General features: G+C 37.9%; 3 protein-coding genes across 4 annotated transcripts; 2 read left to right on the top strand and 1 right to left on the bottom strand.

Annotated features, from left to right (window-relative positions):
* The first annotated feature begins 8,727 nt into the window (after positions 1-8,727).
* LOC125469155 (phospholipase A1 PLIP1, chloroplastic-like) lies at positions 8,728-12,834 on the top strand. Its single transcript, XM_048566221.1, has 5 exons — positions 8,728-10,730; positions 10,817-11,317; positions 11,505-11,564; positions 11,651-12,064; positions 12,290-12,834. Exons 1-5 carry the CDS (start codon positions 10,071-10,073, stop codon positions 12,707-12,709), a joined length of 2,055 nt encoding a protein of 684 aa, XP_048422178.1. The 5' UTR covers positions 8,728-10,070; the 3' UTR covers positions 12,710-12,834.
* A 154-nt stretch (positions 12,835-12,988) lies between these two features.
* On the bottom strand, positions 12,989-15,793 carry LOC103929337 (zinc finger CCCH domain-containing protein 1). Of its 2 annotated transcripts, none has more exons than XM_009338525.3 (4): positions 15,640-15,793; positions 14,365-14,554; positions 13,471-14,279; positions 12,989-13,301 (listed from the first exon to the last, which is right to left on the bottom strand). In XM_009338525.3, exons 2-4 carry the CDS (start codon positions 14,399-14,401, stop codon positions 13,197-13,199), a joined length of 951 nt encoding a protein of 316 aa, XP_009336800.2. In that variant the 5' UTR covers positions 14,402-14,554; positions 15,640-15,793; the 3' UTR covers positions 12,989-13,196. The 2 variants fall into 2 exon arrangements, with proteins under 2 accessions (XP_009336800.2, XP_009336802.2); XM_009338527.3 differs by having other exon boundaries at positions 14,365-14,557; positions 15,640-15,782.
* Positions 15,794-16,998: 1,205 nt separating this feature from the next.
* On the top strand, positions 16,999-24,524 carry LOC103929335. The gene is made up of 9 exons (XM_009338522.2): positions 16,999-17,948; positions 18,526-18,714; positions 18,876-18,968; positions 19,064-19,246; positions 19,324-19,426; positions 19,529-19,714; positions 20,502-22,939; positions 23,157-23,746; positions 23,929-24,524. Exons 1-9 carry the CDS (start codon positions 17,715-17,717, stop codon positions 23,936-23,938), a joined length of 4,026 nt encoding a protein of 1,341 aa, XP_009336797.2. The 5' UTR covers positions 16,999-17,714; the 3' UTR covers positions 23,939-24,524.
* The last annotated feature ends 37 nt before the right edge of the window (positions 24,525-24,561 follow it).

The following is a 24,561-nucleotide window of genomic DNA, read 5'->3' as shown; positions in this document are numbered from 1 at the left end:
GACTGAAGCCATATATAGATATCATTCGCTTGTAGGCATATATATAAGCATAGAAAATCATAAACATAATATTTCCAAAATATATGTATATACCTCAATGGAGCTCAATAGCTCAACATCATATGTTAAATCATATTCATAAATGTCTCAGTAAATATAAGTCCATTAAAACATGATATTTCATAAAGCATAAATCCAATTTACTCATAAACGTTTCATAAAACATAGTCATAAAATCATGTTTTTCATGTATGCATTTCTAGTAATAAAAATAAGCATTTTGGATGGGGTCCACTCACTTTACTCCATTGTCGAAGAGCAGTGCAAACAAGAGAAGACGGAAACACCACTAACAAACGCACCTAAGCACATAAAGGGACCAATTAACAAAACTATACTATAACAATTGAATTTGGGAAAACGGACATCATAAACGGAAGGACGTCGAAAAAACTTAAGAGGACCTCGGGTGTCCCCATGCAGTTGCCGCATGCGTCGAGTTGGGTGGCCGGATAGTTGGCCGGAAAAGTCGTCGACATCGCGGCGAATGGTGGCAGAGCACAATACCTCCAGGTGGAGGTGCATGTACTCCACGCACTAGCTGGAAACTAGGATTCGGTTGGTCGACTCGATCCGGTTCAGTTATGGGTTCTGGGTTGCAAGGTTAGGCCTAGGTATTGGGTTAGGCCCAGGTTAAAGAGTTAGGCCCGGTTTCTAGGCTTGGGCCCGGAGGTTTTGGGCTGGATTCGGAGCCATTATACGCGCTAAGGTTTTCCCTTGACGTGGAAACTTTACCAGACGACTGAAGCTTTGCCTAACAAAAATATCGTCGAGTAACTTTCGTCGGGCAAAAACTTCTGAAGAAACCAAAACGTTGTTGCGTAAAGATTATTTGCCCAACGACCTGTCGTTTGTTGGGCAAAACTTCGTCATACAAATGGTATTTTCTGGTATTTCATTTGCTTGACATTAATTGAGACGGCAACGGAACTTCTTTGAAAGTTTGAATTGGAACTTTAATTAATAGCTTGGTTTCAAATGATCAAAGGAGAAATTATGACGAATATCGGTCATTAATGTTGAAAAATCCAATGGTTTTTGTTCGTTCTTTGACTTGTATAGAGAATAGAGACTTGTTAGCAGATATATATCCAGTTTACGTTTTGGATAAACCTCTTGATAATATCAGATATTCAGCGTCGCTTTAGGGTATTGGTTAATGAACAAAAAGGGAAAGAGCCAATAGCTTGCGAAGAGAACTGAACGAGGACACACTGTTGTAGAAAATCTATCTATCTATTCTATTCTATCAAGAGAACCCTCCTTGTCTACGTTTTCTCCTTTTTTTTTTTTCCTATTTTGCTCTCACTTTTGATACACATTATTGACAAAAGAAGGGTAAAATAGTAATTTTGTACATTTTGACAAATTAACAATCATATCCCTATTTTTCTTATTTTATCTTTTTTTTTTTTTAAGAAAATGACAATCATATACCTATTTTTTCAATTTTATTCTCACTTTTGATACACAATATTTACATAGGAGGACAAAACAATAATTATGTAATATTAAAAAAAATATGCATTTATTAAAAGAAATTGTTCATATACACAAAGTGTGTGTTCTCTACAAGTGAAAAATTATGATGAGTTTCATGAAGCTAATCTGAAATAAATACAACAAATAATCCTACAGTATTTGGACCACCACCACTCCATTTAACCTAACCTAACTTCAATGGAATATATAACTAAATTAATAAATAGGTCCAAAGTTGAACGTAACGTCAACGCGTGCATGTGAGGACCGACGTGTCGAATTAGGGTTGGGTCGCATGCAAAGTTGCTGTCAATTATTATACACGCACACAGTCACACTACCACAAAATAGCAAACCCTAATTTCTGGAAGAGAAAGCTTTTCTTCTTTTTTGTCCTTTCCGTTTTTCTCTTCAAAGAGTAGTTTTCACAGTTTCAGGTACATATTAATAGCTTTGCTTTCCAAGGAGATCGGATATTTTTGAGAGAGTTGGTTCTTTCTTGCTACTTAATTTTGGCTGTTGTTAATTTGTTGGCTAGTCGCTGCAAGCTAGTCGTGGATAAGGCTTTGGTGGGGGGTGGGGTTTGAATTACGTAAATTAAAACACCACCAAAAGTAGAAGAATATGCATTTAGAATCTGAAGATCAAACCAAAAGCATCTCGCAATCTCATCATCTTGTTTGTATCGACGTTTCCACATCCCACCTTGTTTCTTTGACCCTCCTTCGTATACAAAAAGAAGAAGGAAATATTAAAAACAATTCGAGGAGATATTCAAGCTAACTTGGGATATTATATGTGTGTTGAATTGGCATGCTTATTAACTACACTAGAAGAGAGGATGTGGGCTTAGCCTCATAATGTGCTAACAATAATATGGTTCAAACTCATCTTTGGTAAGAATCGAATCTAAATAAAAAGGATACTACTAAACCGTAGTACAAAGTGGCGAAAAAAAAAAGATTTGTTATTATTTTTTTTTGTATGAAAGATATCAATATATTGAAGCAAAGAGAAATATAAGCAGAGGTCACACTACGACTCCCAGTCCCACAACGCAGAGAAGTGTTACCTAATCACACAAAGAGTATCAAAGAACCTAGAAAGAAGAGGCAAACACCATCAAAATACCCTAAAGGCATACCAAAAAAAATGAGGGGAGAAGAGGAAACACCCCCTTCAAAAATTTAAAAACTAAAGGATAAGGTATTCTATCACGAGAGGGACCATCACCAGTGAGGAAGGACACATAGTTGAAATCACCTCAATTTATCCGTATGTACTAAGTTAAAACTTTATACTCAACGGTAGTTTGGAGGAAAGCCGGTGAACCGTGAATCAAGCAACTTCTCTACCTTGAATTCATAACTTGCACAATGAGTTGCATCGACATCTTTGCCCGTGAGTCAACTACCAACCACAACACAATACACCACCTGAGCAATTATCCAACACTCATAGTTTAAAAATTGGACATGATCAAGTTGACTTAAAATTACTTAATTTTTCTTCCGAATCCAAGTTCGAATTTTCATTTCTATAGTTTAACAACGCTTGAACGACAAAAATGACAAGAGAGTAGGTTGAGTAATTTCCCACAATACCCAAATATGGTCCACAAATTTTTTTGATCGGGCTTCCCAAAGGGATCCCTATCCAACACAATCGCTTGTGTCTGGCAAGAAGTTAGAGCCCAAGTAGAACCCAACAAAATGGGCTCTGGTCCAAATATTGAGGCCGCAAAAACAGGTAAAACCGACTTTGTTTTGGTGGTGAGATGGGCTTCTGTTAAACCTCGGTGGGCTTTACAAGGATGGAAAAATATATGGAGTGTCCACGTCGCGCCCCTGGAATTTGGAGGGAAAACAGGGTGAAGCACAGTATACTAGCGGTGGACGAAATGTGTAAGCCGCCGGGACTGGGTGCTGCATGCAGCCGCACAGTTGTCCCTGCGACATACATTGTTCCTCAACGGTTTGTTTGTACGTGGGAGCTGGGACAAAACCTATCGAGAGAAATGTTAAAGAGATTCTCTTAGAAGTGAGACCCTATGTATTTTATACCATCTCATATTTTGAGTATAATTTTTTATTACTATCCTTTGATTTAAAAATACTAATTACATTTATGATAAGTAAATAATAATTTAATTTGACATATCGGGTGGAAAATAGAATTTAAAAAAAAAATCAATATGTCACATAAGATTATCTCCAAAGGAAATGTCAAAAATGCCACATAGACGTATGATGGTAACAAATGACGTACTATTTACTCTAACCGAGATGTCAAAAATGACATGGAAAATAAGACTAAGTTGACATGGACAAAGAGATGTCAAATTTGAAGCTGCCTTCAAATTTGATTTTTGTTATTTCTAAAGGCATTCCGCATGCCTTATCTTAAATGCTAGCATATTTAAGTATTATTTTATTTTTTAAACTAATAAAAACCCAACTTTTATTATTTTTGTTCACAAAAAAAACATAAATGAAGCAATAAATTTTGATAACAAGGTGGAAGGAAAATATTAACAATATGTTAAATTACCAAGTCGGCCATCAAATTTAAATTTGATGTTTTGAATTTAACAGCTCATTTGGAGATGCTCTAAGCCTTCAAATTTAAATTTTACGTTTAAAATTTGACATCTTCTTTAAAGATGGTCTAAGGTGACAGAGAGTTCGTAAAAAATCTCAAAGTCTCCTTAGTATTTCTCTTTTTATGAAAATGAGTAACTTACAATCTTCTTATACTCGCAATGCTTCTCCCGAATCCGGATCCTCTTTGTGAGGATTTCAGGGATTCGTGAGTCATGTCCGTTCATCGTACATCATGCGGTTAGAAATTATTTTAAATTGAATACAAACAATGTCTGACGAAAACTTACCGCATGATGTACGATAAACGGACATGATTTATGAATATCCGGGATCTTCACAAAGAGGATCCATATTCACTTCTCCCAACTCGCAGGTGAAAAATGAATCTATGGGTCTAAATTGACAAAAATACCCCTAATTACTAAACACATTGTTCTTGTTTTCTTGGCTTTACAATTTTTTTTTTTTAAAAAGCAGAAAAATATGGTAGACAATGTCATGGTTTGTATCATGTTTTCTAATCACATTTTAGACTTTTCATATAAAAGAGACATGAAATTGATTATAACTTATGTGCATTTTGTAGGGGCTTTGCATTAGTATAGGTTAGTGTTTACAAAAATGCATTTGTTTAGATAGGACGGAGCCATAACTTTGTCACAATGGAAGTACGATAAGCTTCAAACCTCACGACCTTCAATTAACATGCCTAATTTCTTTAGGGCTATTTCGTTTTTAATTTGTAGTTTTTTATTTTCACTTTTAAAAAATAAAATTAAAATGTGAAATCTTGTTTAGTAATTATTTTTAATTTTTAACTTTCAAAAAACAAAAGAACTGAAAATTAAAAATAGGTACCAAATAAGATTTTAATTTTTAAATTTCAAAAATGTAAAAACTAATTAAAAACAAAAGATGAAATAATTATCAAACGGTTCTTTAATTTTTTTTTTTTTTTCCTTTAACTTTGATGCTCTTAAATGCATTCTATCACATATTTTAAGATATTAAATACTGTGGTCAAAACTGAACGTTGAACAAGATTAGTGAAAGTCAAAGCCGAGCCATTGAGGTGACCCAAACCGATTTTTTATATTTTTTTGTTTGCGGATGGTCATCTACCGTAGTATTAAAAATAGATGTTGTCTTTGTACCATGACAATTGTTCAAATTTCGTCTGTTAACTAATCTAAAATTTATTTTAATAAATTTATCGTTTGATAAATAAAAAAAATGAACCCCCATAGCTTTGCTACTGTGTTTAGATGTAAAACTTATTGAGAAAAAAGTTCTAGAAACCCCTACACTTAGAGGGAGCATGAACGAACATGAAAAAAAAAAAAAAAAAAGAAAAAAGAATCAAGGGTATTTTGGACCATAAAAAAGTTGATTCGAAGGTGTCAGCTCCTGAATTCCACAATTCCACGTGAACAGAGTCTTCATGGCTGTTTCTGTAACAGGGCCGGCCCAAGTTTAGTGCGGGCAGAGCGACCGTCTAGGGTTTTAAAAAAATTGAGCATCAAAATTATTAGGGTGGTATATTTATATATGTTTTCATAAGAGTATAAATTTATAATATTTGGTTTGATGATAAAGAAAACTGGAGGTGGTGGTTTTGTCATTTGAAAATAATGAAGAGGTCTTGGGTACAAAACATTAATTGTGCTTATTTACTTTTCAATTTTTACAAATTTATTTTCATAAGAGTATAAATTTATAAAATTTGATTAAATGATCAAGAAGTTTAATTAGAAGCAATGGTTTTTGTTGTTTAAAATTAACAAGATTTTCAAAGTTCGAAATGCTATATGTTTGTTTATTCTTTTCAATTTTTACGAATATCTGTTTGGTTATTAATTTATTTTTAGTTGCTAGCTAGTAGCTATGACACACCCCGACCTAAATCAAGACGTGACTGGCCCAGGCGGGATGTGACAAGCTATGTGGGTTACTATTTTTAAATATTCGTTTGAAATTCAAGTCTAATTTTCTACAAAGAGTAATATGTAGACCAAATTCTTAGAGCAAATTTGCAAATCATATGACGTATCATCAAAATGTTTAATTTAGTGCCCATTCATTACTTATACATATTAATTAAAGACTCGAAAACATCATTATTTTTTGAGTCTCATATTGACAAGGTTGGTAAATAAGAAAAAATACCTCACGATTTATACAAAAACACTTTAACAGTTCATATGGAAAACAAAACTCATCGTCTATCTACATGTAAGCTCGGAGTTTTTTGATTTCCTTCTCTAGATACAAAATAAATTAGCCTTTATGTGTTTCTAAATTATTGTCTTTGAACTATTTTTCTAAGTACAATTTTATCGATGTCTTACATATGAAAATAAATAATTTTCTTATATGAAGTTATGGCACATTTTTGGGTATTGCCCCGGGCCTAAAAAATCTCTGGACCGCCCTACCCTAAACACATTAAAACCGGAACCTCCAATTATAGTAAAAGCCAGATCTTACTCTCTCTCTCTGCAGAAACATTAAGAACCCAAAAGGAAGAACCAGTCCACATTCAAATTCAAGGGCAACATGAAAAAATTTAGTCCCAAAAACCCGATTATTTATAATATTGTCCCAGTCCAGATTCCGTTTTGATATACAGTACTGCACTTCTTCACTGCAGAAAAATTTCAGGTATTTCCAGTTGGCTGGCTGAAAACAAATGGCGATCCTCCTCCATTGTTAGAGCTTCTTTCAGTCCTCTATCTCCCTCACAATGTGGATGCTATGGAGGACATTTGAAGGCTAGGGTTAATTGTTTGAGGTAATTAATCTCTAATCTTTTCTGGGTTCTTCTACTTGTTAATTATAAGTGCATTGGCTTCATTCCTCCCCACATTTTTCAAGGAGAAAAGGGGGGGGGGGTGGTGGGAGGAAAAACCCTTTTTCTTTTAGTACATAAAGAATTTTGGGAACCCTTTTCTTTTTATTACATAAAGAGTGTTCGGGACCTTCGTTTTCTTTGTTTGGATTTTCCTCCGCTAGTGTTTTTTCCGGCAAGGTTTTAACGAGGCCACTCTATCTTCGATTCTGTAATATCTTTTCGAAGAATGACCTTTTTCATTTTTCTTGACTTCTTGTTAAATTGGCTACTTTTGTTCGTTTTTGTTACATTAACCAGAAACATGTCTTTCAAAAATCGTTATATTTGAGATGATCAGATGTTTGTTATGACCGAGACCTGTTGTTTTGTGAAGACATCATTTTAATTAGTGTCAAGTCATTTGTCTCACATCGATCGTTGATTAATCTGAGAAAAATTATGATGACTCTAGCTAGTTCTAGTAATTTGTGATTTATTAACTAATTAGAGTTTTGAGTCTATGAGCTTGTTTTTAATAACACTGTCGGCTCTAAGCTTCTGTTAATTAACTAATTAATTACGATAATATAGAGAGGAAAAGTAGTTAGAAGATATGTCCTAGAATTCCAAACGCAAAACAAATTACAAGTTTGTTTTGGCTGAAGATGTTAAGGGGAAAAGTGATTAGAAAAATAATTGAGGTGCGATTCCTAAACAGATCAGAGCATGGCGGATGGGTTAAAGCTAGGGTTTGGTGATAATCTGTCAATCGCGTGAGCCAAGGTAAAACCATTGAAATCAATATCCGATTGAAGTACCAAAAACCGTTTTTGGTTCCAAGTACAAACTACAAAGACATCATGGTTGTTGTGTTTTGGTTTCATCTCCATAAAGTGAGGACACGTGAGATTTGCAGAACTTACTAGATGTTCAATAATGGTTTGTTTGGTCTTGAGGGGTTTAAGAAATGAGAAAGTAAAAGTTCGTTTGATAATCATTTCATCTTTTTGTTATATTTTGTGTTAGCAAGAGTCTGATAAAAAAAGATATATATAGGATAAATGAGGAATTAGGATAAATTAAGAATGAAGAAGAGCACATGAAGAATGGTACGAGAGTTATAGAAGAATGCATGTTCAATACAAAACAATGAAAACCAAAAAGCGGTGTTTTTTTTTTACTTTTGAGATTTTGTTTTTATTTTTTTCTTCGTTACTTTTATTCCTCTCTCTCTACTCTCTTCATCCTTTTTTTTTTTGTCTCATATATTCCATCGTATTTCAAGCATAAAAAATTAAAAATTAAAAAAACGCAATGGTTGCCAAACAAACTTTAAATTTTTTGGATTTGAACAAAACAAACCGTGTATGGGGTGGCAAGAACAATAAAAGTAATAGTAATAAAACCTATTTGACTATTTTGAATCTTGACGTTAGCGTTTTATAGGAAATTTTGAAAATAATAGTAATCTCGAAATTAGTGTTTTATAGGGAATTTTAATCAGAATCTAAATTTTTGGGCATGTTAGAGACTGAATTTTAAAAGGAATTGGCTCCTCAATGGATGGGGAGGAGTTCATCCTCAAGATCGTTTGTAACATATTCACGGAACTTAGAATTTATGATCCTCAAGATGCTCGTTCGTTAACGTTTTCTGAAATAATTTTTTGTTTTTAGATACAAAAACGGGTAAAAAATGTGTTTGACAAATTGTTTTTTAAAATAAATTCAGAAAAAGAAAAATGCAGAAAACAATATTTAGCTTAAATTTTGTAGAACATCAAATTGATGTTTCTCTATTTTTCAAGGACAATTTTCAAAATAATAGAAAAGAAAATATTTATACATTATAAAAAAAAAATATTTCATAAAAGATAAAATCATGTATGTCACCATCACTGTAGCCACCACGACCACAACATTGTATACCGTCTCACCATGATCACCACCACCACCACCATCTTTGTCATTACCACCTCCCACCACCATCGCAGCCACCACCATATCCTACACCGCCATCACCCTTGCCACCATGGGCACCACCACCTTCACTGTCACACTAATTCCACAACCAACACTACCGCCGCTGTCTCACCATGGCCACCACCACATGCACCTCTGCTGCCACCACCACCACCACCAGATGATCCACCGCCATCATTCTCGCCATCATGGCCATGACCACCTCCATCATCTTATCGTTGCGGCCACCAGCACCACATCTTCACCTCATTACCCTTACCATGGCCATCACCACCTCCGCCATCTCCACCTTATTGCCCTCACTACTACCGTCACTCCAACCATCATTGCTGCCACCACCGCACCACTGCTACCATACACGAATTTATATTTATTTTGACATTTTAGATATTAGTGCCATACGCATTTTCTATGTTTTTTTTTTCAGCAATCATTCTCGAATTAAACTATGTGTATTCTCAAATCATAGAAAGAAAGAAAAAAATTGTCGTTTTCGTTTTTATAAAACAGTTCTTCAAAAATTGTTTTGCAAGACGTTACCGGGCCGTTATTTGCTCCAATGCAATCTCATTTTAGGCATAAAAAGTTGCATGGTTTTTCCCGATATTATTGTCCCTAGGCATGTGGTTTTTACCTTAATTATATGCTTATTTGGTCCAACTTATAATACATATGCTGCGTTCGATGTTTACAATAACATCATACTTAAAATGCTAAACATATACAATTTATGGATTTATTATGTTCCTCGAATTTCACTGTATTTTTTATCAAGATTAAAGCTACATTTTGTCTAAGTAGCAAGTCAAATGACTTCAAAACCCTTACCATAAAATGCATTATTCGAAGACTGGGAATTATCCTTGTGCACAAAAACGTAATTCCGCAGTGTATCCGTTGTTAACGAGGAGTTGGAGCTGATTAGTGTGTGATTATAAAAGTCCATTACCATAAGCAGATTTGCTTTCAAGAACTCAGCCAAAAAATAAAAAATAAATTCTGAGTTCTGAACCCTCAAAGCTTCTTATGCGATAGAGTTGCACATTGTTGGTTAACAGGAAGTTTGAATATTTTTCAGGAAAATTCTTCATTACTTGCGTTTTTGGTGCAATCATGCCATGCAGTTCACTAGCTATTCCTACCTCTCCGGCTTCCGCCACGACGGTAGACGTTTTCCAAGAGCACAACGGTCTCCGCCGGTCTAACTCCAACCAAGACCTTCACCGTCGTGCTACTATGCGGAGGTCTTATTCCGACAACCATCTTTGTTACCGCATCAGTCGTATCCACGCAGCAGCAACAGAACCAAAACTAAAGAACAGCCGTTCGGGGATTTTCTCGTTTCAGTTTTCGAGTTCCATTCTCCCAAACTTGGTGAGATCATTCTCGTTTGATCCAGACACGAGTAATCATACAAGCATAAAGGCGAAGGACATGAGTAAGGAGACCTCTGGGGAGAGCGCCAGTGAGGAGGAGAGCAAAAGAGCAAATTGGGTGGAGCGACTTGTGGAAATCAGAAGTAAATGGAGGGATAGGCAGAAAAAGGACGATGCGGATGAAGACAGCGTCTGTGAAGCGGGTGAAAATGGTGATTGTGAATGTGGCAGAGATGAGGGTGGTTGTGCGGTGGATTATACTGCAGAAGACGATGGGGGAGAAACCAGTCCTGAATTTTTCCGGAGGTTTTTGGTTCGAGTTCCATGGTCTGATACCAAGCTGTTTTCGAAGCTATCCTTCTTGTGCAACTTGGCCTATGCGATGCCACAAATCAAGGTATGTGTTTGTTCAGCATAACGCACGAACTGAGTTTCGATATTTCAAGCACGATAAATAAATTCATACTTCTAATTCATGTGCAGGAAAATTATATAAAGAGATATTATGGCCTACGATTAGTAACAACTTCACTAAAGAAGAAGGCCGAAGATGAAATCAAAGCAAAACTAGATAACAACTCGAATCGTGTACCTGAAGCTGCCGAAGTAGCTAGTGAATCCAGTTCGGAGAAAGCTGTAGAAGCTGGGCAGAAGCGTCCATGCCGTCCTGCTGTTGCTTACAATATTGCTGCCTCAGCTGCATCTTATGTGCGGTCACGCAATCAGGACAGCTTCTCACTCGGGCCCAAATCGCAGCAGGAGGGTGATGGCGAAAATTCACGAGAGGAAGGAGGGTACTCACCTCGAAGCTATAAGCCAGAGGTGGCAGTTTCCATGGCAGCGTCAACAATGACAGCAGTGGTTGCAGCAGGGGAAAAGGAGAAACAAGAAACAGCAAAGGACCTTCGGTCACTCCAGTCCTCACCTTGTGAATGGTTTGTCTGTGATGATTCCAGCACATATACTCGTTGTTTCGTGATTCAGGTAAACTTTTACCCCTTCATCCCTCTGGATCTGTGTTTGATAATAGCTCTACAACAGCCTTTCAAATCCAAATGTGGGATTAAATAGACAGATTTCATGTGGCAAAATCATTTTGATTTCTGAAAGAAAGAGATACCGAATAACATATTTGTAAATGCTTTGACATGCAAATTGTTCTTCCCTGCAGGGTTCCGACTCCCTCGCATCCTGGCAGGCAAACCTGTTCTTCGAACCTACCAAATTCGAGGTAAGCATAGATACAGATACCACCCTTGCTACTGTTTCAGAAGGAAGGAAAATGATTAGTCATAACATCTTCATATTCTTGTACAGGGGACAGATGTGCTTGTTCACAGAGGAATCTACGAAGCAGCGAAGGGAATGTACGAGCGATTTATTCCAGAAATAACTGAACACTTGAATAGACATGGTGAGCGAGCGAAGCTTCAGTTTACAGGCCACTCTCTTGGAGGAAGCCTCTCTCTCTTAGTCCACTTGATGCTGCTGAGTAGGAAGTGTGTAAAACCCTCTACTCTTCGGCCAGTTGTCACATTTGGCTCACCATTTGTGTTCTGTGGAGGCCAGAAAGTACTCGACAGACTAGGAGTGGATGAGGGTCAAATCCATTCCGTGATGATGCATAGAGATATCGTCCCTAGAGCCTTCTCCTGCAACTACCCTAACTATGTGGCCACACTTCTCAAGCGTTTAAATTCATTTCGGTCACACCCTTGTCTAATAAAAAATGTAAGTATCACCATCATTAAATCATACCATCACAAATTATGGCTTTAAACTCATCTGCAACTTACCACTTTAACCTCAGAGAATATTATTCTTGCGCAGAAGGCTTTAACTATGCAGTAAAATGTTATACGAAAACCTATAACTTGATATCGATAACTTATCTACTGAACTTTTACTTAGGGCAAGTTTTCTAATTCACTTCTTATTGTGTGTGTTTCTATGCAGAAAATATTATATTCTCCGATGGGCAAACTATTTATTCTCCAACCTGATGAGAATGAATCTCCTCCACACCCTCTACTTCCTCCGGGGAGTGCCCTCTATGCTTTGGACAAGACCCAACGTGGATTCTCTTCAAGTGTCCTTACGACTTTCTTGAACTCTCCACATCCACTAGAAACCCTAAGTGATCCTACAGCTTATGGTTCAGACGGTACAATTCTAAGAGACCATGACTCAAGCAACTATCTAAAGGCTGTGAATGAAGTCCTAAGGAAACACACAAGGAGAGCTGTTCGGAAAGTGAGAAAAGAAAAGAATCTATTGTGGCCGCTACTTACTTCACCATCTCCACACTCCTGGAACCATGAAAGTAATCTGGAGAGCAGCGGGTTGGCAACTAAGGAGATACTCACAGGAGTTTAAAACCATTGTTTTGTGTGTGGTGCATATAGAGGATGTTCATAAGAAAATAAGTAGAGGACTTAGTTCGTTCTCTCTGTTTCGTGTACATCTCTTACATCCTAACCGTCTCTGTATCTATGAACTCATCCTTGACTCGCCCTGAATAAAATGTAAATTTTCCAGTCCCTGTGAAGGGTCAGTCAAAAGGGTACTACAACTGGGAGCACAGAATTGTAATTTTCTTTAATACTAAACAAGGAGGAGTAAATAAGCACAAGCATGAATTCCAACACCACCACCAAATCAAATACAGCTGACTATTAATTCCAATTAGCAAAGGCGAGTAATAAAGTTTTCCACTAGCTTTGCCACAATTGTTATGCATTTCTAAATTTTATCATACAATGAAAAGTGAACTCTCACTTCAACACTTAACCAAAGGAGGTAGAGGCGAAGAATTAATGCTGCCACATGACTTCAAAGCAAAGAAAGCAATAAGTAGTAGCAGCTATTTACCCTCTGCAGCCATTCTTTTCCGTATCTCATGAGCTGTGTTGAATATGCCAAGTGTAGGCTTGTCGCAGACAAAGCATTTCTTGTTCTTCGAATGATGCTGTGAATGAAAAGCATATGGTTAGAAAAAAATACTTGAAAGAAACACATGGAAACAGAAAGAGCCTGTTATACTTGATACACTTGATTAATAAATCAAAAACCATAACTGAATGTCGTAAAGTTACTGCAACAACGAGAATGCAGATGGACACGTTAAGAGAGGTCACCTTTAGTGCACAATGCTCACAGAAGTAATGATTGCACTTAGTTACTACAGGATCAACAAAAGGTTGCCTGCAGATGAAACATGCAAAGGGCAACCCACCATCATCTTCGTCGTCGTCATCTTCCTCAGTCTCGTCGACATCATCCTCACCCATAGCTAATTTTCTCTTCCTTGCTTTCTCTGCTTCATCCCACTCTTTTTCCATCTGCCAGCCCGACTTGTAGTCCCCACGATCGTGCATAAACTTGCAGGAATCTCCATACCCACAGTAACCAGTCTCTTTGTAATCCTTACAGATGTCTGGCTGATAATCAAATCTCGTGGAAGTCCTGATGTGAGCAGAAGCCCTGAGAGGCCCATGTGCACCTCCTGCTTTCTCACTGGCCACTGTTAGCTCTCTTCGGAACCCAGCCTTGTAATCAGTATATCCATGGATCCCTTTATACAACTTTTCATTGCCAGTACTTTTGCCCTTTCCCTTCAAAGCCTCCTCTGCCTGCTTGAGAACTCTCTCGCGAACTGCTCGTGCATCTCTGGAGAACTCAGTCTCAGTCTCCATAGTCGCTGTTGCTCTGCTATCATTTTCAACTTGGATTTCTTTTGAAGACTCAAACTCAAAGACTGCTCTGTCATCAGATACAGAGGTCTTGGAGGGTCCGGTAGAAAAAAACAGCTTGCCATCAGACTTTTGGGCTTTTCTTTGGTTTGATAAGGATGTCCCAGACTTTGAATCGTCCTCCTCGTCATCTTCATCAGTCCTTCGCTTTCTAATGTTCTGCCTCCTTGATGGCTTCCGGAAGAAGTTGCAAACTGTAAATGCAAAAAAGCTATGAACAGTGTATATAGCATATGCAACGTAAGCATATAAATAAAACTCATCAAGAACAAAAAATACCTTCTCCAGGCTCTTTATTTTCACCCGAATCCGCCATGTAGGCACAAGAAAAGAAATGCAGGCAACCAAAGGACGTAGAACAAAGTACAGTTCCAAGGCCTAGGTCAATTGCCGCTACTTGAGCCTATTGGAGCTGAGTGGCCAAACTAAGGATTTGAGAGGTAGCTCTGAATTCCTCGTTTTATGGCTGCTGCTGGAAAACAAAGTTCACTTTATAAATTAACCAAAAAAACTCCAGAAAATAGAGAAAAGTCATAAGTTCATACATGGAAATCAACCAACACTAATAAAAAGTGGAAAACAAAGTTCAACTCAAAAGAAAGTGGATCAACCAATACAAAGTGAAAATTTAAACTTTATCGAAGAAAACAAGAAAGAAATTTGAAGGTTTCACAATTCATTGCATCATGTGGTTTCTCATTACTAAATCAGTAAACCCTTACCATTTTGGTGAAAAAGTCCTGCAAAATTACTGTTTCTTTCCTGGGAAACATATGAAATAGAAGGGAAGACGCATGAATCCTTGAGCCCATTCCAAACCAAATATATATGTACATTGAAGATCCGTGTATTGAGTGGCAAATATGTGCTGATTTTGTTTTTGGCACTTCCCAATACAGACCTGTTCAACATAGGATACTAAAGCTAATTGTTGAATACACATCAAGCTTGACTTCTCTTTTAACTAATTGATCCTTTTATTTCCTGCTAAAACCGAAAGGAGTTCATATAACCGGGTTCATGCGCTTTATAAACACAGTCTTAGTCTATATACCCTAATGCTGCGAATCCAACTGACAAGAATCTAAAAGTCTCCCAAGTTAACATTTTGGTTTTGCCCTCTTCTTGCTTAGCATCCCTAGCTCCTAAATATTCTTCGCACCTTTTTCAAGGTTCGAATAATCCCAATTATTAAGCTGACAAACATCTAAAAGTTTGCAAAGTTTCACAACCACTTGCTCTACCATAAGGAACATGAAAGATTTACTCTTAATCCTCCCAGAAATCATCCTTAATCCTCCCAAAGTAATTACCATAACCATTTTGCCGGTGGTAGCAAATGTTGAATTAATAACAACAGAAGTAAAAATATTTCAGTACATAGATGGAGATTTGAGTTTGTGGGGTATGAGATTTATGATTAAGACAATAAACCCAGAATTTATTTGGAGTATAAATATGCAATTTGAAATTAATTAGAGGGACCCTAATCAAAATTTAAAACTTGATTAAACACTAAGAATTTGCTTCTGAATCTCATAACAAAGTTCAAACCTTTTGGGCGTGACGCTGCAGTCTCTGCCTGAAGCACCCAGAATTTGCTTTTGGAGTACCCCCCACAAACAAGAAGGGTTTTGAAGAAGAAGAAGAAGAGGAAGAGAAGAATGGGGACCGCTCTGCTGACCTTGTAACTGGGCTGGGCTTTTTGGGGATGGACTATTTTGGTCACGATGGGCTTGCTGGACTCCTAGTTTTTTGTCTTGTATATTTGGATACGGCTTAGAAATTGGTATTTACACCCCAAAACTCCTGAAAACTTTTCCCTAACTTCCTAATTTTACACTTTGCCTATTTGTATTAAAGGAAGGGCTTGATGTGCAGATTACCAGTTCATTATGTAATTCCCATAATTTATTTAAAACTTGTGGGGGCAATGATCACCTCGAGTAAGGGCTGGTTTACTATTAATGTGCTTTGAAAAAATACTGTTTTTATTGTGCTATGAGAATAAGCTGATTTTTATTGCTTCACGTTTTTAGTTTTTTTCATGTAAAGCTGTGAAAATAAGCTGTTTTTAAGTATTTATCAAACATCATTTTGAGCTTAGCTTTTTATTATATTCAATTTTTATAAAAGCACCTCAATACCAAACCAATACTAATTCAGTAACGCAATCGATATAGCTTTCATCTTTATTAAATATTATGTAATCCAATAATTTATTTAAAACTTTTGATCTATGGAGGGCAATCATCACCTCTAGTAATTTAGTAACGCCATCGGTATAGCTTCCGTCTTTTGGCAGAGGCTGACTGGGTTTGGTTAAGATATATCGCCGAACCCCATGGAAAAATGGAGGCTACGCTAGCCTTCATGTGAAATAAACACTAAGCCATATTTGATATGCATGTTGAGTTGTTTTTTTATCTCTTTATTTGAAACGAAGGTAGGTTGGCATCTGCAAAGCCGGGATTTTTATTTTTTTTTATCTTTACTAGAAAAAGGGTAGTATTAGAAAATTATTATTGTTTTGAGATGAAAGATGGAGTTAGTGGTGATGAGTTTTTTGGGTGTATATAGCAAAACACCCTCACTTTGAAGGCCATAGTCCAATTAAAACCACATCTGGATTGAAGCATACTAATTCCAGATCATTATAAGGAAAACTAATGAAAATGATTCGAAAATTTTAAGTTTTAACGATAAGAATAAAATAAAATGTAAAATAAATAGTATCAAGATTGACTTTTTAATGTAAAAATGTGATTTTTCGTTAAAATAAATAGTATCGATAATTTTTCGTTAAAATTATGAAATATAACCCATCAAATCATATTTTATTTTATTTTAATTTCACTTATAATAAAAACTTTTTTTTTTTCTGATTTTTTTTATATGCTCTCTCTCTCCTCCTCGGTCTGTCTCTCTCCTCCTCAATTTCTCTCTCCCTTCCTTCTCCAATAAAATTTCATTTGAAAAACCCCTCACAAATGCACCTCAACCTCCAATCTAAATTTTCTCCGTCTTTGAAAACAGAAAAAATTAAAAAGACCTAATTTTGATCAAACCCTGAAAGCCCTATTCAATCTAATCCCTGCCTTTCTACCCACATTTTTTCTGGGGTTGCTTTTCTTTTCCTGCTTCGCCGAGTTTCTACTTCTTCGCCATTTTCTGATTGGCCGACACTACCAATAGTTAGTTTCCTCAGTTCCTCTAGGTCACCAAAATCCCATCTTTTTCTTACCAATCCCCCAATTCTCCCGTAGTTTTTCTAGGGTTTCATCCTTGTTCATCAGATTGGGGATTTGATATTTTATGTTTTGGTTTTTGTTTTTATACTGGGTAGGATTCTAATTTATGATCTTCCTTCCCTGAATACCAAATTGTTTAGTGTTTCTGCAGCACATGAAAAATTCCTATCTGGGTTGTATTCGTTTGTATTTTTTGGAGAAAGGGTTTACCTTTGAGCAAAGATTTTCATTTTTTGTGTTTTTGTAATTTAGTTGTTGCCATTGATTTTTGGGATTGGGAAAGAAGTTAGCTCTCTTTTTTCTCTGGTGGTTTGGGATTTTTGGGTACAAGGAAGGGTTATTGTTTGGTGTGGAAGTGAAGGGAAAGCTTAGGCTTGCATGGGCGAACTTGAGGGGTGGGCAGAGCCACCAAGTGGGCTGTTGCCGAATGGCCTATTGCCCGATGAAGCTGCCTCGGTGATGCGAGTGCTCGACTCAGAGCGATGGTTGAAGGCGGAGGAGAGAACTGCAGAGCTTATTGCCTGCATTCAGCCCAATTCACCATCCGAAAAGCGCCGAAATGCTGTTGCCGATTATGTGCAGCGGCTCATCATGAAGTGCTTCCCCTGCCAGGTGGGACTTGCGTGTATACATAATATTTGTTTGTTTCAAAAACTGTAACTACATTTTAGTTTCAATTTGTGCTGTAACAATTTTGCTGCAGTATTCTCATTTAGTTCTATAGGGTAGAAATCAGTCATGATATTGTGTTTGAAGAGTATGCGTAAGTTAAGTACTTTAAGTTAGTATTGTTTGTATATTGTATATCTCAGATAATTTTGAGTTTCGAAAGACATAATGTGCGAAGACCAATAAATTCTTTGGGATGAGGATTTTTTGGAAGTTTAAGGTTCGAAAAGGAGAAGGGAGAAAACACAAGTTTGTAGCTTGAGCTTATGAGAACCAAGAGGTAGATGAATTATGTTTGGCCAGAGTGGTGTGTAGAAGCTCACACCGTGTAAACTTTGGAGACTTTGGAAATGATATATAATGCCAGTGATTTTTTTCAGCATGTCATTCGTTGTGACAAAGTTGGGCCAATGGTCGTGGTTATGTTTATGAAAAGTTTTTGTTAACTTGTTCTACTGGTGCATAAGTATTTCTATTTCATATGATTGATGCATTTATTTTTGTTTATAAATATGCGCAGGTGTTCACTTTTGGGTCTGTACCCCTCAAGACTTATTTGCCTGATGGAGATATTGACCTGACAGCCTTCAGTAAGAGTCCAAATATGAAGGACACATGGGCCCATCAAGTTCGTGATATGCTTCAGAATGAGGAGAAGAACGAGAATGCTGAATTCCGCGTGAAAGAGGTTCAGTACATTCAGGCAGAAGTAAGTTCCTCCAAGCATCACTAATACTTTTACCTTTTTAATTATCTTTACAATGTTCGTTAATTTTTTTTCTTTATTGTTATTATGTTTGACTCCTTTTATATCTTGTATTTGCTTTTTTGATACTAGATTTAACCTTAGTACTTATTTTTGTACTACAGGTTAAGATAATCAAGTGCCTTGTGGAAAACATTGTTGTAGACATATCATTCAATCAGCTCGGGGGCTTGTGCACCCTTTGTTTCCTTGAGGAGGTAAATGGTTCATTTGATAACCTTGTTAACATGTGTATACTTTTCAGTCAATAGCATTTGTATGCTTTGACTAATTGTATTGTCTACTTCTGCAGGTTGATCATTTGATAAATCAGAATCATTTGTTCAAGCGCAGTATCATACTGATAAAGGCCTGGTGTTATTATGAGAGCCGAATACTGGGCGCTCATCATGGACTTATCTCAACTTACGCATTGGAAACTTTGGTTTTATACATATTTCATGTTTTCAACAACTCTTTTTCTGGACCACTTGAGGTAATCTTGTTACCTTGGTTTATTATGTTGGCATTATTCTTTGTGGATCCACTGAATGGTTTTCCTTGCTTGTGCAGGTCCTGTATCGTTTTCTGGAGTTTTTCAGTAAATTTGACTGGGATAATTTTTGTGTTAGCCTATGGGGTCCTGTACCCATTGGTTCACTTCCAGATGTATCTGGTACTGATTTTTTGCTTAAAATTCGTAGTAAACTTTTGACCTTCAACGCAATTTTCTCATTTTTTTTGTTTCTGGGTTAATTTGTGATTGTTCATGTCGCAGCGGAACCTCCTCGAAAAGATGGTGGAGAGTTACTACTGAGCAAATTGTTTCTTGATGCCTGTAGCTCAGTGTATGCCGTCTTCCCTGGTGGTCAAGAAAATCAGGGCCAACCTTTTGTTTCCAAACATTTTAACGTTATTGACCCTTTGCGAATCAACAACAACCTGGGACGTAGTGTTAGTAAAGGTATGTTGTTCCAAAATATATGTTTTTGGATAGCTCTTTCTAATGGATTTACTTATGTTTCTAAAGTTATTATTTTGTAATTAGCCAACATCTTATTGGGCTGTGGTATGAGAAATAAATTATTTACTCATTGGTCACGCTCATTACAAGTGTGTCAAATAGTTTATTTTCAAGGTGTTTCCTATTTGGGAGATAACTATGTGTATTACAAATTGAAAAACGTTGGACTTCAAATAATTAAGAACCTGATTTAGATTCCTCTTTACTGGAAGTAGAACAGAAGATGATGAAACCATGATTTTTCTGTTGGCTTTTTGTATGTGCCGCTAACCTCCCAATAGGTTCCACTTGTTGTCACTGAAAATGTACAATGTGCCTTGTCGCTATTGTGTTTATGCCTCTTTTATATCTGATAAATAATAACTGTCCATTTACATTTGCAAAAGATTTGGAGGTATAAATCATTCAACTCCAGTGCAACCTTTGGAAAATGAAAACATATAGCTGAAAACAGCTGTGTGGAACTTGGATGATAATATGTGGAAGACAACAATATGCAATTTTTACTTGGAAATAGCCTCATTCAAATAGAAGAAACATGTCTTATATTTAAGAGAGTGGGGTTATTGCACGGGAGACCAAAAGAATCCTTTTTTTTGTTTGCACACAACTATACATATGTACTTCATTTGTCTTTCCTGCCTGTAAGGTGTAACTTTGTGGCTTGATTGTCTATCCGTTCAAATTGTTGGTTGCTGGAATCATATATGTCTACGTATATTTCCAGGTAATTTCTTTAGGATACGCAGTGCATTTGCGTTTGGGGCTAAAAGGCTGGCCAGATTGCTGGATTGTGCCAAAGAGGATCTATTTTCCGAAGTAAATCAGTTTTTTCTAAACACTTGGGACAGACATGGGAGTGGTCATCGACCTGATGCACCGCGAAATGATTTGAGGCACTTGAGACCTTCAAATCCAGACCAATTACATGGATCTGAGAATCTTAGGAATATTTCAAGCAACCGAAAAAAGGAAAGTTCCTCTGGTCAGGATACTCAAGGTGAGAGAATGCATGGCTCCATTAATGTTCCTTCCCAGCATGCTAGTTATCCTTTAGAAAGCACATCCAGTAACAGTAGCGTGTCTACAGTAACTCATCCTCAAACTCAAAGGATTCATGGGAACACAAACCTCACTAGATCCTCTGATATGATTAGAAAGGAAACGAATTCCGACCTGGGTGCACACATTGATAAAGGTCAGAGAAGTGCTAAACCTGATAACTTGGTGAATGACTTACGAGGGAGGTTTCTATTTGCAAGGACACACTCTAGTCCTGAGCTTACTGATACATATGGTGAAGTTTCCACTCAAAGTAGGCGCAAAGCCCCAGAGAGTGGGAAAGGCCAAACTTCAGCAAGGTTAGATAATAGCAGGAGGAAAAACTTGGATTCTGATAGTATGGCAAGCCACAGAAATAGATCAACTGATGATCCGTCATCTACTAGATCCATCTCATCCTGCCAAAGCCTTGATGCTGCTGTTGATTCAAATAACTACCTTGATGAGTCAGGCATGAGTGTCGTTGCTGACGATTATGCTTCTGTTTCGGGGACACAAGGGATGCACCAGGAGGAGCAAGATCTTGTTAACATGATGGCATCTTCTGCAGCTCATGGTTTTAATGGGCAGGTTCATCTTCCACTCAATTTGGCTTCTGGTCACCTACCGCTTCCAGTCCCACATTCCATTCTTGCTTCTATGGGATATGCTCAGAGAAATATGGGTGGAATGGTTCCTATGAATTTCCCCTTGATGGAGACTCCTTGGGGCACAAATATGCAATTTCCCCAAGGTGTTGTTCCGCCGTCACTGGCCCCTTATTTCCCTGGCATGGGGTTGACCTCAAATCCCGAAGATTCAGTGGAACCTGGTAATGAAAATTTTGGATCTGTGGAAATGAACTCAGAGGAAACGGAGCATGATTTCTGGCATCAGCAAGAGAGGGGATCTACTGGTGGGTTTGATCTTGATAATGGAAGTTATGAAATGCTTCAGGAAGATGATAAGCAACAGTCAACCTCAGCTGGTTATAACTTTCATCCATCATCTCGCATAGGTACCTCAGGAAATTCTGTGCGAGCTCAACCGAAGTCTACCAAAGAAAATCAAGAGTCAACAAGAGGGGAAGAGCATGTGGATAATTTTCAGTACCAAGATAAAAGAGGTAATGAGGTTTACTTTGATGATCGAAGTGTGAGTTCTAGGTCTGCCACGCATGCAAGTTCAGTGAGAAGTAAAACCTCCTCTGAGAGTTCTTGGGAAGGGTCATCCAAGGTCTCAAAGTCAACAAGGGAAAAACGTGGTAGGCGAAGTGCTCTTTCAGCAGTGCCATCTGCTGCATATGGGAGAGGTAAGAGTGTGTCCGAACATTCATCTACCCAGGCAGATGATGACAACAGAGATTGGAATTCCTCACCTACAGCTTTAGGTGCCGAAATGGTAGAAAGAAGCACAGGACCTCAACCTGTTGCGCCCTTCCATTTTCCAGGGCATCAAATGGCCGGTTTTGAACAAACTCAGACGAGTGGATCAGATTCAATGGTACCTTTTGCTCCATTGCTCTTAGGTCCTGGCTCACGACAGAGAGCTACAAATGATTCTGGAATGTTTACATTTTATCCTACGGGGCCTCCGGTTCCATTTGTTACAATGCTTCCTTTTAATTATTTCTCGTCAGAAACAGGAACTTCAGGTGTATCAACAAGCCAATTTAGCAGAGAAGAGGGACCAGATAATAGTGATTCTGGTCAAAATTTTGATTCGTCTGAGGGAGCTGATCAGCCTGAGGTGTTAAGTACTTCTAGCTCTATGGGAAGGGCTGCTCCTATTGAGCCATCAGAGCATCAGTCTGACATTCTTCACAGTGACTTCCCTAACCATTATCAGAATTTGCGATGCGGACGGTCTTACCAAACTTCTTGGCACCCTTCACCAGTTATGGCGCCCCCTGGTTACTTACAAGGAAGATTTCCTTGGGATGGTCCTGGGAGACCTCTTTCAGCCAACATGAATCTCTACACTCAGCTTATGGGTTATGGACCTAGAATGGTTCCTGTTGCTCCTCTTCAGTCTGTTCCTAACAGGCCTGCCGGTGTTTACCAACGCTATGCGGAGGAGATTCCAAGATATCGTGCTGGGACTGGTACATACCTGCCAAATCCCGTAAGATAATATAAACTTGTTCCTTTATTAATGATTATTTTAGATTTCTTTTTAGTTAAGCATGTTGCATCTACCAATCTTGTTTGTTGGGCCATGTGGTTTCTAGAAAGTTAAGTCGTCTTTGGTTAAACATGATATAGAATCTGTTTTCCCTAGATTTATTATAACTGAGAACCTGCCATCGGATTATTTCTCTTACCTCCTTTAATTACTTTAGAAGGTTTCTGTACGGGACCGGCCTTCAAATACAAGAAGGGGGAATTACAATTATGATAGAAATGACCACCATGGTGACAGAGAAGGGAACTGGAATGCCAATTCAAAGTCACGAGCTTCTGGGCGCAACCACAGTCGCAGTCAAGCTGAAAAGCCAAATTCCAGAGTAGACCGTTTGGCAGCCAGTGAGAGCCGAGCTGAAAAGTCATGGAGTTCACATAGGCAGGACTCATTCCCATCATATCAATCTCAAAATGGTCCTATCCGCACAAACACTACAGAGAGTGGTTCGACCAGTGTTGCACATGGCAGGTATCCGGTACCAACCATGAACCCCAGTGGGGGATCTTCAAGTGGACCTTCCATGCCACCTGTTGTCATGCTTTATCCTTATGATCATAATGCTGGCTACGGGCCACCTGCAGAACAACTTGAGTTTGGTTCTCTTGGACCAGTGGGATTCTCAGGTTTGAATGAAGCACAGCTAAATGAAGGGAGCCGGATGAGTGGGGTATTTGAGGAACAAAGGTTTCATGGTGACTCTACTCAACGATCTTCACCTGATCAGCCTTCTTCACCCCACCTCCAAAGGTAGTTGGTTCAACATTATCCCTTTTTCTGTTTGGGGAAGGAGGTTGTTCAGGGTACCATGGCAGTGTCTCGTGGCCAACTTTTCTGAAGATTTTATTCGGAGCGATTTCCTTTTCATTTTGTTATTCTCGACCTATCACTTCACTGGGATTGTATTGTGATGCTTTCCATTATCTTTACAGGGGAGTTTGATCATTTTACCAGATTAGTGGCCCAGGGGGAATTATGAGATGAAAGATGAGGAGTTTCCGCCTTTAGCATTAACCGAACAGTGAGGGGAATGATGACGGTGGAAACTACAATGATAGTCCCTCCCAGCACCAAGCGTTCGCTGCTCTTGCCCCATTCTTAAAAGGGGAAGGAATTAGACTATTTCATTCCATGATTCTTGGTATCTTCTTGATCACATCATGCCTGCTTTGAGTTCTTATGTACACACTAGATAGTAATTTACGTACTCTGTTTTCGTCGAGAACAAGATCGGTGGTAATTTGATGGTGATGTGATGGTGAGGAGGCGGGACTCTGCGGCTTTAATGTCCGTTTTAGGGTTAGGCACGTTGTAACTCTACTGAAGTAGAAAACTTGGGTTTAGGTTCAGAGGTTAGGATTGTACTGTTAGGAAACTGTTCTACCAGGAATCTCATGCACACAATGTATTAGGGTTTTTGGATAAGAATATGTGTACCATTTCTCTTTGATGTACTCTCTATGATTTTCTACAGTGTAGCAATAACACCACCATAGATGAAATTGAAACATTTTCGGTTTCGCTGACAGTTCTTTCGTTCCTTTTCATTTTTCTGGTACAGCAGA

Source organism: the organism of the source record quoted next, unplaced genomic scaffold (genome assembly GCF_019419815.1).
Source record: "Pyrus x bretschneideri cultivar Hongxiangsu unplaced genomic scaffold, Pyrus_bretschneideri_v1 Contig40, whole genome shotgun sequence".
Classification (NCBI taxonomy): Eukaryota; Viridiplantae; Streptophyta; class Magnoliopsida; order Rosales; family Rosaceae; genus Pyrus; species Pyrus x bretschneideri.
The sequence above is the reverse complement of the archived record's forward strand: the minus strand, read 5'-3'. Positions and strand labels throughout refer to the sequence as shown.